Source organism: Hippoglossus hippoglossus, chromosome 10 (genome assembly GCF_009819705.1).
Source record: "Hippoglossus hippoglossus isolate fHipHip1 chromosome 10, fHipHip1.pri, whole genome shotgun sequence".
Classification (NCBI taxonomy): domain Eukaryota; kingdom Metazoa; phylum Chordata; class Actinopteri; order Pleuronectiformes; family Pleuronectidae; genus Hippoglossus; species Hippoglossus hippoglossus.
In genome coordinates, this window is record NC_047160.1 from 10,054,790 (window position 1) to 10,073,009 (window position 18,220).

At 39.7% G+C, this 18,220-nt stretch overlaps 1 protein-coding gene across 2 annotated transcripts; it reads left to right on the forward strand.

Annotated features, from left to right (window-relative positions):
• Window positions 1-6,864: 6,864 nt before the first annotated feature.
• LOC117769483 (homeobox protein MSX-2-like) lies at window positions 6,865-18,114 on the forward strand. Of its 2 annotated transcripts, XM_034598389.1 has the most exons (4): window positions 6,865-7,495; window positions 8,366-8,663; window positions 9,346-11,048; window positions 18,102-18,114. In XM_034598389.1, the coding sequence occupies exons 2-3, from the start codon at window positions 8,375-8,377 to the stop codon at window positions 9,792-9,794; spliced, it is 738 nt and encodes a 245-aa protein (XP_034454280.1). In that variant the 5' UTR covers window positions 6,865-7,495; window positions 8,366-8,374; the 3' UTR covers window positions 9,795-11,048; window positions 18,102-18,114. The 2 variants fall into 2 exon arrangements, with proteins under 2 accessions (XP_034454280.1, XP_034454279.1); XM_034598388.1 differs by lacking the exon at window positions 6,865-7,495 and having other exon boundaries at window positions 8,198-8,663.
• Window positions 18,115-18,220: the final 106 nt, after the last annotated feature.

Below are 18,220 nucleotides of genomic sequence, written 5' to 3' on the forward strand. Positions count from 1 at the left end.
TGCAGCTAACTACAGTTAATTATCATACTAATATTCAAGTCTTTTTTTAAAATACATTTTGATTAACCTGAGAGGCTCTTCATGTTGTTTTTTTGCTGTGGACAAGATTGTGATGGTGTCCACCCTCGAAGTTAACGTGGATCTGCTTTATACAAAGATGGCAAAACTAAGCATGAATGAGCTTTAAACCTGCTCTCTGTAAGGGTAGACTGCACTGTTAGCAGAGGAAACCTCATATTCACATTTATTTTGATCACAGATGCCATTGGAGGTGTTTTCTTCTCCAAAAGATCCACTAACAAAGCCACAAATGAGAAGGAAAAGGTAGGCCCCATGCAAATTATACAGTTTTTTAGAAACTACTGAACATAAACATATCCAGGAATGTACATCACTGTATACATAATTGACATTTTCATACATTTGAATATGACTAGTTTCCCCCCAATCCTCTATGGCAGTGAAGATAGTAACTGCATTGGTAACAAAAAGCAGAAGGGTGGGCTGTGAGTCACACTCCTCAGGAAAAAACATGATTGTGACTGTGGCCACTCCCTGTTTGGCTTTTAGTTATATTGTAGCATCTTGGATGTAAACATTAACTAACGGGCCACAATCACTTCCGCGTCAAGCAACAGTAAAATATTATCTAAAGCCAACTGTTTGCTTACTTGTTACTTGTTAATTTCACAATGTTTGTGCAGAGAATGTATCAGTAAATATTCATTGAATTTGGTCTTTAATACCAGAACAAGTCATAGTTAGTGTGTGCTCCTCCTCATAACCACACAACCACCCATGTACATTGTGTTCACTGGACCCAGGAACTAAACTATCAAGCGCTTTTATTCCTTCCTCTCTCTCCTGCTGGGGATGTGACTCCTGTCCTGGATAGGCCAAGCTGGCAGTTCTTAAAACCACCTCCAGGATGATGGAGGAGAACCAGCTTATCAGGCAGAGACTCGCCGCCCTCACCCAGGCCCACTGATGCTGCACTGAAATAGCTGGATACCATCACTCTATCTAAAAGATGTCCTCGGTGTTTCTCCCCTGTTCGCAGTAGTGGATGCATTTACTTCCTTAAACATATTTTGTTGAAAACCATTGTTAAAAGGCAGTTTGGTGGTTTAAGTGCTTACTAGTATTGTGCTGTCAGACCATAAACAATAGGAGGAAGAGTATCTTACACAAGGTTCAATGGACAGTGTTATTTATTAAAAGATTCTATTTTCAAATCTTTGTGCTAATCAATTCACGTTACTATGAATACTTGTATTTGTACTTGTGAATACATGAATGTTTTCCCCTCAGAACAAGTGAAAAAAATATAATTTACTCTACAAACAACTTCATCAAAAATATAAAGTTTAATACAAAGACAGTTTATTTATGATATTGAGTCCATCCACATTACAGGATTTACTATTACATTATCTCAGGTAAAACTCTCTTTCTTATCCACCAGAGGGCACCACTTACTCTTGCATCAATGTCTTTTGTACTTTCAGTTCCTGGTCACAAAACACTATACAATATACTCTTATAGTGAAGTCAATTTACTACCTTCCAACAGAAAGGGCACCAAGCAATTTTAGCATCAGGTAACAAATATCTGTTGCAGTAATGAAAAATGTTACATTTCAAATAGCGGCTTGTGTGGTGCTACTATGAATTAAAGAAGATTTCACTAAGTACAGTTTGTCTTAAAAGCTAATATGATCACAAAAGCTGCTAATTTGTCGGCTCCTGTTACCAAACAAGCTTAAAGGAGATATGATTATTTGATTTATTAATATATAATATTATCCTATAATGCAGGATAAATTCATGATAAAGTGTTTTTGTCACAGTTATTGTTATTTATAGCATGAATTAAAAAGTGGTTAACAATTTTGAGTAACGGCATTGACCTGAACTCGTTTATCGAAGGTTTCAGTGATGAATCTGCCACCCGAGGTTTCAGGTTCCCCCTTGTTATCAGGATTTATATCAGTAAATCCACTTGAGAGCAGCATATGGCTGTGATTATTTTAACTGTAAAATGATTGTTGTTAAACCATGGACAATTAACTTTAAATTGTTCTGCAGTTTCTCAATGTTTTGATTGATGAGCCTCATTGCCTCTGTGTTTAGAGGCCAGTTGTTTTAGCCCTTTTCTACCCTGAACACAACATGGCAGCCTTAACAGAGTTCTCATTACAGTTCATGTGTTGCCTCTTGAAGTACAGTATGTGCTATAATACAGATGCCGCTAGATAGTGTGCCACCCATATGTACTACAGCTGCAAGTATTTTATAACATTAAAAAGATGTTTCTTGTAGCTTTTTTTATAGGGATTTTCAGATGTATGTCTACATTTGAGTTGGTGTAATCCTTGGGTACCTGTGGTCACTAATGTGAGTAACTTTCTCTTGACCTTAAACCGCCACCGTTTCATTAGCAGCTGGGGCCTATCTTTTTGAGTTACACTCAAACTAATTACTTTCTGAAAGTTCCTGCAGCAAAAAACTTGCTGGTTTAAACAACATTGTTTAAAAAGTGATTTGGGTCATTATCAGTTCCCTTTGAGTAATATAACTAGCGGCTTGGATGTACTGAGTAATGTAATTATATTCAGCTTTTCAGAAAATTAATGACGCTTTAACTCTGCATCAGAAACAAATCATCAAGTTCATGGGTTGATTTACTGTGCAGCAAATAGATCTGGTTGTTTTGAACAAGTAAACAGGCAATTTATTGTGAGTGTTTTTATAGCGTTGAGGATAAATGACTGTTGTCGTGGTGATTAGCAGTTAAACAGGTCTTTTAATCAGAGCTGTGGTCTGAAAGGAGACTGTGGCGACTGTACCTTCAGACTGCTGAGCCTGTAGAGCGGCGGTTTGCTGCATTGTTTACTTGGCGGAGGAGGCCCCGGGATGTTAGGCAGTTTAAAAACAGCTGTTTTTGTTGTTCTGAACCAGTTCAGGAAGTAGCACAGTCAGCAGAAATGGGAGATGTGTTGGAGAAATGAATAAAAGACGTTAAGCTTTAAAATGTAATATGAAGCAAATATAAGTTGCAGATTAAATATTGTTTGGGCTGACCTTCGAATTCATGTTTACATAATTTCACGGATGTTGTTGCAACTCAATAATGCAAATCCCCTGTGTGGACGCTTAGCAGCTTTCTCAGGTTAGATTGCATGTTTGGTTTAGTACAATTTTGGCATCCTAGTCAAGAGTTTGGTGGTGCTTGTGCGTCTCTTTTTCGTTTTCTATTTTAACACCTACTTTACCACTTCCTGACTTAGATGAGTGTGAGAAACAGGACACTGTAATGTCAGAAGATTTCCGAGCTGACGATGCACTCCGGAAGGACAAACAGATTTTTTGTTGAATGCTAAACTCCTTTCAGCTGAGATCAAAATAAGCTAAGATATTCATAACTTTCCAGGTTTTTTACTCAGTCACACCCTCAGCTAAATTTTAAGTCCTGGTTCACAGTTACACTGATGATTCAGAATCATTCAGTTTCATTTTTTGTACAATTTTTCAGAACAACAATCTCTACACAAGTCTAATCCCAGAGCAAAATACACAGAACAAATTATAAACAGGCACCTGGATTTACCTTTCATTATTTATGTGAGCATATTATAGCATGGTTATGTTAGACTTAAGCTCAAAGCCGTTGTGCCTAAGTCTCACAGAGCCGTTAACACGACTGTAGACTCTTGATCTCGTTAATCTGTAATCTGTCCTTGCCATAAAGGTCTCTCTTTATGAATCAACATGTTTATTGTTGTGTAGCAACATGTACCTTTACATAAACAACCTATAATTGAATCCACTGGAAACCTCAAATGGTAAATCACTAAAATGACACAATGTTATTAACCACCAATAAATCTTTTTCTGACTGGGGCACATATACTTGCAATTTTAGTTATTATTAGATTGATATTTAAATATGTTCTGGCTTTGAATGACCTCTGCCATTCATCAAATCATCTTCAGAGGCCATAATAAGAGTGGCAGCATAATTTTGTGAAGGTGATGTTTTACCCGTGGATCAACAGTGTAATCACTCTGCCTGGAGGAGCCCACAAACACGTCAATCACACTCCCTGTAGATGGTGCTGACTAATATTTCACAATTGTTCATGTGGTCTGAAGATGCACTGTGGAACCTTTACGAGACCGCAGCTCATTTTGAGGTGGAATAATAATGATACGCTTGTAAGATAATATTACTGAGAATATTTTGTGGTTTGTTTTCAAAGTTAAAAAAAAAGGTGTTAATGCCGTGCTTTCATCAGTTAGAGATTTAGTACAATTCATTTTGGCATTTTTTGTTATTAGTCACTCGCTACAAACAACAGTGGAAACAACAAAGGTGCTGGAAGATCCCTCAACGAACCATGACGCAATGATTACTTTGACGAAAGGACCGGAAGTAGCAGTAATAAGAAAACATATCTGATTATAGCATCCCAGAAGCTAATTATCCACTCAGATTGAAGCTTGTTAATCCTTTGTTATCACAAGTCACAATACACAATGTCATCTCCATTCATTACTGTTGTGTTTAATTACCATGTTTTGCTGAATTACTTATTCTTACTTATTAAACTAAAATATATGTCTATATAATTAGGGTACTTTTTTGTTTGCCACAGTTTCGTTCTAAATTGTGCTAAAACCTTATTGCTCCATTTTCATTTATATGAAAACTATATTCACATAAGCGTCATCAGTTCCCTCAATGAATCCCTGACAGAGATCCAACTGTGACATTGAATGAACCCAAAGATAAATCATGGCATTTCTTTTCTGCTTTTTAGTCGACAGGTATGGTATATGTTAATACAACATAAAAAGCAGGACTGCTGTGTAAGAAAGCTCACTCTAAAAACAGTGCTTCAGTAAATACGTAGTTTTGGGAGTGGTGGGTGTCAGCTTTACAACATAGGACTCATTTGAAGGCATCAAGGCCAAGATTTACCCCAAACAAGCTCCCCTCCGTATTGGGACTAACATCTTAAGAGCTCGTTTGACTTTTTTGCTGTAATCCATCCTACCCTGTACTTACAATGGCATTAAACAATAGTTGAAGTTTTTTTTAACGAGTAGTTTATTTTGACTGTCTCCAGATGAAGAATTGATTCAGTCTTGATTGGTCTGTGATGGCTACAGTGAGTTTGTGGGTTGATGTGTGCAGTTGTGTGTTTAACTCAGACTTGAACATGTTGCTGCGTGTCGAAGATGCAAACCTCACTCACTTGGTGTGTAAGACACCACAGACTGTATATAAAGATGAAAGCTCAGGCAAGGCATCTCAATTGCGACCTGGTGGCTGGCTGCAGTATAGATCATGAATCCCACCTCCTCCATATTAGTGTAAACAAAAGTAAAACGACACATTATATCATATTATGTAGTTGTAGTTACATCAATGTACTGTATGTTCAAATGGTAATTTTTCCAAAAGGTTTGGTTTTAATTAGTTAGTTGATGCTATAAAAATGGGGCGAAATGTCACGATTGACAGCTGAGCCTGACTCATTGACTCAATTGGTCAAGCGCGTGTAGTGTATCAACAGGATCCCGCTACTGCAGCTCCATCCTCCCAGTCACTACTGTCAAGACTTTGGCTCCAAATGTGCAGGATGGCAGCATTGGTATCTGAAATATTTTGGTTTCCTTTCTGGATAATTGGAGGACATGGAGACACACTGTCCAGCTTTATACGGTCTATGGTCGATTTTAGGCACGACATTGAAGAGAAGGGTATAGATAGAATCATACAAAACAAGCTTACTCCCTGTGAGACTTAAAAATGTTTTTAAACCTGTTTTTAATGATTATAACTATTTATAGCAAATGTGTGCATGTGTGTGGAGTGTTATTCTCCACACTATTGCCAGCTGAGCTAATGCAGGTGAAGTGAAGCAGAAGAGAGAGGAGTGCTAATTGGTGTTTGGGGCAATCAGTGTGAGCTGAGGACGTTAGCTCTCTGTTCCACTGCTGCTCTGCACCATTCATACATTGACTGTGTAACCTTTGGTGGGATGGTCAGTTTGCACCAGCTCTGTATTTAACTTTCCCTGTGTGTCTTCCTCCAGAGACCAAGCAGAAACGGTCTCAGCGCTCATGATGGTGGACAGCAGGGAGCTAATTGGTCCCAGTTATGCAGTTGACTACAGAGACATGTTACATTGGTGGCAGATTATAGGGGGCTGCCTTTGCACAGCTGTATTACCCTAAACTTATCTAAAAATCTGACTAGTTTTGGTTATTTGCAAATAACAAAACTAGCTAATGCTCAATCTTGTCAATACTTTTATTATATACTTTAATAAGAATGTTATTCTACAATAATGATGATAGACTGCTGTAACCCAGTTTGAATTACATTCAAATTTAAGCAAAGCAATATTTTTCACAACATATAGTTTTTATAGAATTTCTCATATCCTATCCCAGTGGTAAAATGCTTGACAGCCTATGTTCTACTTTAGAGTAATAATTTAATACCTATTTTCTAGTTATTGAGCAAAACATGTATAATTAGAACATTATATGCACGCATTCATGATGATATGGTCTTGAATCCTACTTAAAAGTGAGTAAAATAAGTCAATTACTAAGACTGTAAATATAGATCGTAGACATGACTGCTCCTCAAAAGTGTAACCAAAACATCTGGATCGCCCTGTAGTGGCTGGCTACAGTATAAAGCCCATCTCCTCCATGTTAGTGGATAGGACATGAACCAAATTAAAAAGTCAAAGTACACATCAAATAAATACATGGATGCTTTCTGTCATTTTAGGTAGTTCTTATCACACTGATGTATGTTCAAGTCTTTATTTTCAGGTACGTTTTTGTTTGCGTGCACACACTTTGGTTACTATGTAAAGACAAACGATGTTGAGGCACTGGGGAGTTGAGCCCATGATGCCACTGTAATCCTGCTGATTACAGAGAGCACACAGTCTCTCGAGGGCTGATCACAGAGCTCTGGACAGTCAATTCACAGGTGGCCTTTGTGTGTGTGGGCATCTGTTGTTAAATGAGACACACACATAGTAAAGGAAACAGACAGGAGAGTGTACTGTAGAAGCAAACTTGGACTATAGGACATAGCATGCAATAAGCACTTTCATTTTGCATCAGCAGCTGTGCATGTTGTGTTGAATGTTTGCCTGAATGAACTCTGACTCAGTACGACATTAAATCTTCCACTGTTCATCTTTTGTTGTGAGTTTTGACATGCATGCACCTTTTTGTCTGGTGTGTAGGACATTACATTAGCTCCAGTGATGAATCCCATCAGTGTGTGGTTGGAGGCAGTGTTTAGGAAGGGCAGAGCTGCTTTTCCACTTCTCATGATGTTTCCTAATACTCTAGAGCCCTACAGGTATGAGCTTCAAACAGGCACGAGACGCCTCTGTCTCCACCGGCAGAGCAGAGACTGGGACTAATCGCAGCGGGCGCCACACACCTCAGGAAGGTAGCAATTTTCCTTCATTACCGTTAAATCCTGCTTAAAAGAACCGGATTCCACAGACCTAATTACAAGGTGTTAATAATAACAATGTAATGACAGTCATTTTAAGGCCTGCCCAAAACCATAATCTATCTCCCAACTGACTCTCACATTTAAGTGTGTGCTTGCCGTACAGTGATGTCTGAATTTTAAAAGCACCGTAATGCTCATTGATTACCATTGTGATTCTCCCACAATTGGTGTGTCAGGTCGTTCGAGTCAGGGCTTGAATTAGGAGCTCTATCAGCTTTTGTTAAGTGGAAACACAGCTCTTCAGATGTCCCACTGATGCCTTTCATCCACCAGCCTAATTGAAGGATGGGAAAGAGTTAAGCATATATAAGTGGATTTCTCCCCCCCCACTATACAAGGCCTGAGTCTTGTCAACTTTTCTCATGCATTAATCCAGAACTTCAAATCTATCTTCCTGTGCTTTTAGTGTCAAACATTTGGTCAGCATTCGGTCTGTTGACGTCTGTAATTATGACAAAGCCTCGTGTGCTTTCTTCACGAACCAGTCTCACTGCTTTTCCTAATTGTCACTAAATGGATGTGATGTCTGGCTGACCTGCTGTCTGCTTGGGGGTGTGGCCCCACAGGAGTCCCGTTCAGAGCGTCCCAAACACGGCGTCCTATCACAAGTCCGCCCCCCCACCCCCAAACCCCTGGATCAGGACGCATCATTGGCTCAAAGTCCCGAGTGCCTCCCAAAGTTTTTCCAGCTCCAACTTTGTCAACTTTGAGACAACCAGGGACAAGTAACAGCCGAGTTTCTCTCCGTGTGAGCGCCGCGTGTGTTTTCTGGATTGGGATCAGATATCGTTTTGTCAAAAGAAGAAAAGCATGTCTTCGCCAGAGGACTGGAGAGGCGAGTTTCCCACAGTCGAGGCTGAACAACCACCGCGGCTGAAGAGGTGCGGGGCGCAGGTGTCGTGTCTGCCCTTCAGCGTGGAGGCGCTCATGTCGGACAGGAAGCCGTCGGACAGAGATAAGAGAAATGACGCTTTTAATGAAGATCAGGAGATCGGGCCTGAGTTCCACCAACACTTAGTATCTGTCAAAAGCGAACCCTCGGAGAAAGGGGACGGGGCGTCTTGGATATCCAGCCCCATTAACATGTCCACACCACCCCGTAAGTGTTTGTCTTGAATTATTCATCAGAACGGATTTGCTATTAAATATTGGTTTATATGATCGTTATTTCTTTGGGGACTATCCCTCACGTTTTAGATATCAAAGTAATAGCAAAGAAGGAAAGAAATCCGTTTTATAGCGAGTTTATAGCTGATAAATAATTTAAGGAGATATCCATATAAGTCATATGTATCAATGCTCAGCTATTTTTTTAGACAAGGAAAGAGACAGGCAGAACAAATAATAATATAATATAATTTAAATACATTTAAAAATGCTTTTCAATACTTTTTCGTTTTCTTCTATTTGTGGCTGTGCCAATAGTATTTGGAAATTAAAAACGAGACATATTTTTAAACCGGATTATTTTTCAATGAATCTTTTACTCATTCCATTTTTCCATTAGCTGTCCCAAACCCATATACCATCAGTTTACTCCCATATAAATTGGAAAACAGTAGCAGACAAACATTTTGCGAAACAGCAAACCAGGATTTTTCTCGATAAATCAATCAATATTAACAACAAATGTGTTGTCAGTTCATTTTTTTGTTAGTAATGAATAACTTAATAATCAACTAATCGGTTCAGGCCTTATTCAGCTACTTGGATATTAAACACATCAACTTTTCTATTAGTCCAACCAAGTTATAGCCTCACTGTTTTCTCATGTCCTTTAGGGCAGCTCAGTCCACCAGTGTGCTCCTTGAGGAAGCACAAAACCAACCGCAAGCCTCGCACTCCCTTCACCACCACGCAGCTCCTGGCCCTGGAGAGGAAGTTTCGTCAGAAGCAGTACCTGTCCATCGCCGAGCGGGCCGAGTTCTCCTCCTCACTATCGCTGTCTGAGACCCAGGTCAAGATCTGGTTCCAGAACCGACGCGCGAAGGCCAAGAGGCTTCAGGAGGCCGAGGTGGAGAAACTCAAAATAGCAGCTGGTGTTGGACCCAAGACTTTGCTGCACCCAGGCTTCTCGTCTTTAACCTTCCCCCTCAGTGTTAACATGCAGGCCCGTTCAGCAGCGCTCTACGGACTGGGCTGCTCGTACAGCTGCAGCCCCGTCCTCCCTGCTGCACATCTGGCCTTGTACGCCTCACAGGTCGGATACAGAATTTTCCACCTCTCCTGAAGGCGAGCTGCATTATTCAAACAAAATGTTGTGAATATTTATGGAGGTAAATGAGCATGCATCACGCCATACACCTTATGAGACTTGTCTGCAAAGGATCTAAACTGGAGCTGAGGCTTCTTGATCAAGGACAATATATAAATGTCCTTTGTTAAGACAGACTATGGATGGACGAGGAAACAGCACCCAGCAATCTTTCTTTGACGTTTGTCAATGCTGATTCAGCACGGGTCACTGGTAATGAAGGGAATATTGATCAGGCCACATGTACCATATTATTGTCCTAAACACCAGTTTGCCTATATTCTAGAGTTTTGATTGTCTACTTTTTGTATGTCCTGGATGATTATTTCTCACTTTGAATGAAGATAAACTCCTCTGAGAAAATGTTGTAGTTGTAGAATTGACAGTTTGGCCAAGTGAAGTGCATGCTTGTACAAAAGCCAAAGTATTGGCCACATATTAGTTTATGATAACCCTCAGATTCATATATTTCATGTTAAATATCAACTTTTTAAAAAAGTTAATATTTTTTGTTTGATATTAAGCTTTTAGTTCACCCTCTATTTTGTTCTCTTTGCTTGTTTGTGGCAAACATACAGTACTTAGTAGTTGATCGCTGTGAAAACCAGCTTTTCTCAAATGCATTTGTCCTGTAATATACAACCTTTAAATGGGTGTTGCAGCTGTCTTAGCCTGGTGTCCCGTCTCCTTCGGACATCCAGCTGCTTCGTCTTGTGTCCTGCTCATCCACCAAGTGGCTGTCTATGGCGGACCACACCCCGTTCTCTGTGCTGTGTATTTTTGCACAAATGCTCAGGGTGGTTAGAAATTATAACACTAATGTTTCCAGGAAACCTATAAACTTCTGTGGAGAACAGGCATATTTGGGATGTCTCTGCAGTCCTCAAGTAATGGGTGAGGTGGTTTTCCTTCCTCGCTGAGGTGTGAACTCAGCCAGATTGGGTGACAGTGAACCCACTTTGTAAATTCAGAAGAGATCTCATGATCTTGCTGTCTGAAACAGATGCTTTTCACAACGGACATTTTGACTTGGATCAATTTGACTATTATCACTAATAACACAAACTCTGTCCCTCTTCTTTCAAGTGTTCCTGTTTCTGTTTCCTACTTTCAGGTTAGAATGTATTCTATGAAAAAGTCCAATGCAGCATGATGGATTTCTAACTCTGGAAATAAATGTTTAGTTCCATCTTGAAAAATCACATTTTCTGTGCCTCTGGCTCCTTCCATGTTTTGCATCCTCTATAGGGCAATAAATCCTTATTGCAATAAATCCTTATTGCCCTATAGAGGATGCAAAACTTGCCTCTGTGGGAGTTTTTACATGATCTAAGCTGATTACTTGACCACACCACTCAGCAGTAGATCATTTGGGCTTAACGAGTGCAGCAATCTTACTTAACAAGGAGTTCCTCTGTGATTCATTGAATTTAAAAAAGACAACTTTGTCTTAATTAAACAGTGAAGCATCATTTGATTTGAGGGAAATGATTAAATGACACATCAAAGTTTCAAGTTTCATTTGCATGTTTCGGTCGGTATCTTTTTTAAACTTTTGTTGAATTTCTTCATGTTGAGCCGTACATGACGGATCAAAACATTAGTTGGACTGAAGTATTACCTACTAATCTGCTTTAGAGCTTTACACATGAGATTGCAGGGTATATTACTGTATGCACCTCACATATACCGAGGAGAGTTGGGCTCCACTGTAGACCACATGGGTGGATGTTAAACAGGGTGGTCTGAGTTAAGAGGTGCTGTACTCTTTAATGAAAATGAATCCAGCCAAGTTTCCTCTTAAGATGTCAAATGATGTTTTCTGCAAATAGCACATCTTACATTGTCTTGATTGCATATTGCCTTTTGATATCACAGAGGTAGAGATTTATTCATGTGCTGCGAGCTGTATTTTTAAAATTGTATACTTTCAGTGAACTTTGTAACGTAGCATTATACCAGGCTGTCCCTCTGCAGGCAGTGGTTTAATTGTCCTTGTCTCTAAATTCTGACTCTACAACACTATGAAATTACACGTGTAGACTTGGTGATAACAGAACAAGGCATTATATGGTCTCTCTCTCTTCCTCTCCCCATCTCCCTCTGTAAACTTAGAAAGCTTGTCGCCATTAGCACATATTTCACAGTCCATTTGCTTCCCTCCATTTTGAAATGAAACCCAGCATTACGCTGATAGTGAGGCCTCTAAAAGCTTTGATTGTGCCATGGCCTCCAGTTGCAGATGTTTGCATTGTGAAACTTAAGTGGAAGAAGTGATCACAGCCAAAAGTGGAACGGCTGACCTGAACAAAAAGAGCTTGGGTCTTAAAATGACTTCATGCATAAACATAAAACATTAAATGAATAAAAATCACACAAAATAGTAATAATTTGAGAAAGAATAACATTATTTCTTAATTTTTAAAGAACTTAAAGACGGAACTAATCGGAGTTTCTCAGACAGAGTAGTCAAGGAGGTTTTTAATCATGCAAATCTTATGTCCTCAGCCATGAGAGTTAATTGTCCAAACAGCTCACAGAGGCTCAAAGGACAGGTTCTCTCTGTTTTATTAATACTCACAAGTCCATATGTCTATATGGCGGCTGTGGCTGAGGGAGTAGAGCATTCGTCTGCTAACCAGAAGGTCGGTAGTTTGATCCCCAGTCTTCCCCATCTGCATGCCGAAGTGTCCTTGTGCAAGAAGCTGAACCCTGAATTGCCCCTCGTAGAACAAAAAAGTGCTGCGAATAGATGCACTGTCTGAATGTGTGAGCACTTTGAGTGATCATCAAGACTAGAAAAAGCGCTATATAAATACAAACAATTTACACTGAAGGAATTTTTCATAGCAGTAATCACCCTCTTCAGACAAAGTCTATGCCAAAATGCTCTCAAAGATAATTTTTCAGTATTCTGACTGAGACAAATCAAGAGATTTCCTTTACTAAATTTAGTAAAAGTTGCTTTCAGACATGAACTTAACTCCGGATATCTTCCTGAAATTATCCGGAGGGGCAGTATGTAAGAACGCAAATGACCATGTCAGTTGCTCCGCACAGTCTCCAGAGTTTCTCCTGCCAGCCGCCTGGTAACAACTCTAGATAATATCTTTATTGTTACTAGTCTGTCTCTCCTACTTTCTGAAATAACTGAATAGCCATACAAATGTACATTACAGTTCATAAATGATGTTCCCAATGTTAAGGATATGCAGTTCTTTCATTAATCCACAAGGTGTAGCAGCTTCCCAACTGTTGCTGTTCCCTAATTTCAACAACATAACTCCTCACACTACTCTCATATTAATTCACTTATTCTTGGCATTAAAAATATTTTTTGCACATTTTGTTTAGGTAATGACGTATCATCTCATATATAAGTTTACATGTTATCTAATAAGGAATCCACAAGCTCTTATATAATGTATGTTTAATTCATCATGAGTGCCCTGGTGGTGAATAAAAGATTAAATTGTTTCGTGTTGTGCCGGTGGTAAATGGCATGAGTTTGGGGGACGGGGGATTTCTAGAATTCAGTGTTGCAGGGACAGAAGCATTTGGGTCCTTACACATGCATCACTGCAAATCAGTGTTACATCAACTCAAATTGAGAATAAGATTAATTCTGTTTCAGAATAAATAAATATTATATAAATATTCACAATATTCATAATAAGCAGCCATCTAATTACTTCTATCAGACTGGCATTTCATTAAACATGACTGCACATGATTCATGAATACATTTAACTGTTAAAAATGCATTTAAAGCCAAACAAAGCAGCCTGAGCCATCGTGTTCACAGAAAAAAGGAGCAAGTTCGGGATTCCTCACTGCCCTGCTCCTCTCCTGTCCCACCCTGTTAGGCAAAATTGAGAGTCAGAGGAACATTTCGCCATGTAACTGCACGCAGGAACCAAGTTGAGATACAGTGCACGCTTCATTGCACCGTAGAAATACACTCATATTTGTGGATCACTTCTCACAAGGGTAGCAGTAATGTGAGATATGACAAACAAAGGAGGGGTGGGGTTGTGTGAGAGTAACTCCACACACCTCACAGGCCACAGAGGTAAAAAGCATTGACTTTGGGTTGTTCGAAGTGCTGTAATTAAAGGGCATGCTTTCATCTAGTCTTCAAAGTGGGGGAGCAGGTGTGTTTCCCTGAACAATCCCTGGTCTATCTTCCGTCGCTGTCCATGGTTTTTTAAGTGTTGAATCTCTGGATGTCTTTTTTCCCTCCTCTACTGTCTCAGTTTTGTTCTGACCCCTTGTATTTCATGTCGCATGAAAGATAGAATGCTATTATTGATCATAATGCAGCCAGGCACACAGTCAACCTTCACTACTTTGCTGTTAATTTCGATTTGTGTGCTGATTGTTGAGGGAAAAGTGCGACAAACTGAGGCACCAGGCTCAGCTGTAGTAAAGAGTTGACAGATTCCTTACTTGGAGAATTTGATCTTACTGCAACACACACACGCACACACACACACACACACACACACACACACACACACACACACACACACACACACACACACACACACACACACACACACACACACACTGAGGCAGCCCTCGTCCCCCATTCTCAGAGTAATGCCACCTCTAGCAGTTTCTGCCTTTTGTTTAGTTCTTTCAGCTGGTTTTCAAGAGACTTTTCCTTCAATCAAACAACATGACCCATTTAAACATAAAGACACACCTAAAAGCTTTGGCTTTGAGGTTATAAGACAGAGCACTTCCTCCCGGGTCTTTTTTGTAGATCTGGGGCATTGATGGCAACAAGGGAAGAAGTCTACAAAATGAGAACAAGCTTTATTTCTAATATTTAAGGCCTTGAAACACATGTACCTTTTAAGTCACTTTCTCTCTTACATTCTGTTTTTCAGGCCCTTTTCTCCAACTCTCAACCCCCAATGGATTTTTCTTTTTTTTTAAGCCCAAGGGTGTTATGGTTGCAAAACTGTTCTCGCCCCATAAGCCCTGGCCCAGCATTGTCTACACTGACAAGTTTGTATGTCTCTGCTGCTGTGGAGCCCCAATGCTCTATTGATAGCCTGAGAGGAACAAGTTTTACTCAACATCACTGTTGACCTCTGAGGTTAAAGAACAGCGTGAGGTTTCATGTTAGTTACTGTTTACGGTCCTGTACATTCAGTACTGCCCTCTTTGCTTCCGTTTATAAAGCCTGCAAAGAGCCATCAATTTTAGATTAGACCTTTATTTATTTTGCTCTGAAGTGACTCTCCCAACAAGGACCCACCAATGTCAACTGAATTAGTGTCTCAAAGTGACATCCATACATTGCCCCGTGGGAGGTTTATACCCCTCCGTCCGAGCCTTTTCAGAGCGGCTCCATCTGTAGCTCTCACCATTGTCCGTGTCTCTTCACAGATCTGTGTGTCCGCTCAGTCTCCTGAGATCTTATGAGTCATCAATCTACCCTATGGCCTCCATTGTACTGAAGGAGACTGAGCCCTCCAACACTCTCTGGTAACTTAAGTGCACACTCGCTTGCATGAGATATGCACCAGATACTCAGAAATACAAAGACTTATGTGCACAGACACACGCGATCGAGATTGTATATCCAAGATGATCCCAGCACTGAAATCCGAGTTATGTTTCCATTTTTGTTACTGCCTCATCATCTGTGTCATTCAAGTTCATCTGTGAGTTTCAGAGTTCAGCATGTAGAAGTCATTTTGACCCCCAGTAAAACATTATGAGAGACTGTAAGTGGTTTGAGCTTAATTTTATTTTCCATTATTATTAAATTACACATTTAACAGATTCAATAATGGTGAATATGTTTTATTATAAGACAAATTATATGACATATAATTCAGCAACACAGGCTTGGCCCCCTGTCTAGTCACATATTGAATTACTGATGAATAAAATGAGGACTAAGCAGGGGAACAGACTTCCAGATGGGAAAATTAAAGAAGATTAACATAGCCCTCAGAAAAAACATCTTTCCACTTCCTCTCCTGCTCTTTGTCTCCCCAGTGTTGATGTAAACCCTTAGGACTTTATTTTTTAAGGGTTACAGTTGAACGTGTATCTTTAAACCCTTGTTGGCTTTTATGTAACCATTTCTTTTTTGTTCGGTTGATCAGTCCATTGTTTTGGTCCAGACTGACATATTTTAATGGATTGATTGAAATTTGGCCAAGACACTCATTGGCCCCGGAGGATGACTCTTACTGACTTTGGATATAATCTACATCAGTAAATGAATCGACATTCTAGACACACAATAGTTCTCAGACTAGAGTGCCCAGGCCAACAGGGGCATGACACTGAACCCCAAACTGCATCAGACCTGCATCGATCATGGTACCTTGATGCCACTGGTGTTCGTTTGTGTGAGTAGGTGAACCAGAGGCAAAACTGTTAATGCAATTTGAATGAAATTGCGAGACGTCAATTTTACTAGAGCCTGGCTGATTATTATTAACATAATGCAAAAAAGATGCTCAGTGTAATTTAGAAATGTTAAAGAAAAATGTAATAGAATTATCTCAAACAAAGAAAAAGGCTGATTCTCATTCTTTATACCAAATTTTGCACAGAGCAGAACCTATGATCTATGCTTTTGATATATCTAAGGAGGATGTAGACTTGTATCAGCCCATTAAATCACTGTGGATCAATTGTGCTATATAGTGTCCCCACACTGATCATCAGCGTCTGTGAATAAGACACAACGTAAGAGAAGTCTGTCCATTACCAATCTCCAGTTTCTGGATGAGCGTTCCTGGAAAGCCTATCTTGTCTTGTTCTGGAGCTGTCAAATGGGGGTCATGTGGCAGCAGGGCGACGCAACAAGGCAAGGCAAGTTTATTTGTGTCGTAGATTTCAACAACAGGGCAATTCAAAGTGCCTCACATAATGTATATAAGGCATCATAACAAATTGTAAACGCAACATATGATGATACAAAATAAAAGGCATTAAAAAAAAAAAAGAGGATCTAGGTTTGATTAGTTGAAGACTCTTAATTGACTGTAGGGGTGAATGTGAGTGTAAATGGTTGTTGTCTCTGTATGTGGGCCCTGCGATATGCTGGCGACCTGTCCAGGGTGTACCCCTCCTCTCACACAATGTCCTTAAACATGTCAAGTGGTATAGATCATCAGTGTAAGGGTTCAGACCTTAAGTATCCACTGTGCCGTCGTGTCCTTGAGCGGCACGTCAAACCCCTACCAGCTGCCTGCAGACCGTTCTGCAGCTGACCCTGAGGTTTGACCTCCATGTGCAGGAGCAGCAGGGAAATGAGATTTGTTTTATGTGAGTCATATTACTGTTACATGCACAGTAAGCCCAAAGGTAGCTTACTGCAGGTTGCATGGGTTACAGCAGCATTTGGTCAGCTGGTAAATATTGAGATTTTCTTTCAGCTCAATTCTTTATTTGCTGTCATGTAGCCGCTATATGAAAGTATAGAGAACAGATGGCTGCACGGGCTCCTCTCCTGGTCTGTTGTTGGTTATTCAACAACTTTTAACTGTAATGAAATCTGCCTGTCAGGTGAAGGCCACAGAGAAGCGGTCAGCCGTCCTTTCTTGCATGACTTTCTCTCTCAGTGATATCATTGTCGACCATGCTGACTTTTCACATGGTCGGCATGGGATGCTCAATTTATGGAAAGTTTATGTAGTTCATTGTCTACAACCAAATGAAAGGAGCCAATGTCGCTGTGTCACATGTCACAGCTGTGTCTCTTATGTGTGCGTCTGTGAGCAGGATTCCTCGTGTGGTCCCATCTGAACTTTCTAGAGGGTAAAGAAGCTCCCGCTGTGCTCCTGCTTCGCAACTGCCTTCCTTATATAGACCAAATTGTCTGCTGTCTGCTCTACCCTCCTATAGAATTGTCAACCAACACAAAAGTGTAATGACTCATTTATTGCATCGTGTATCAGTTAGGTGAAAAAAACATAATGAGCCACGTTGGCTTCAGCAGTAATGAAAGAGATTGGAGTCAAATTGCTTTTTATTAATTTAAACATCTTTAGATTATGGTTAAATATTTTCATGAATTCCAACGTTATCACCGTCTTTGTTCTCTTACAAATAGAAATAATAATAGCTTCATAAATATTAAAATATAATTGAAAATTGAAAACAGCAAAAAAATATATATATAATACTTTGTCAGAAAACATATTCTTTACTTTTACTACTATAAAAGATCTAAAAAAAATTGTTCAACACAATTAATCACTACGAGATTTGGTCAAGATTTCTTTCCTGAGCCTATTAAGTCCAAAGTTATTGGCCTTTAAGAAACTGTGATCTGTTTAATTTCACTTCTGAACATTTTTGTCAAAAGTAAATCCAGTCGAAAAGTTGAAAGTAAACTTTCTAATCTAATTAAAAGTACTGGATCA

Excerpts from the sequence above, each read along its gene's own strand:
- LOC117769483 (XM_034598389.1), top strand. The coding sequence starts at position 8,375 with ATGTCTTCGCCAGAGGACTGGAGAGGCGAGTTTCCCACAGTCGAGGCT. Across the intron at positions 8,664-9,345 it reads TAACATGTCCACACCACCCC|GGCAGCTCAGTCCACCAGTG; the intron begins GTAAGTGTTTGT and ends CATGTCCTTTAG.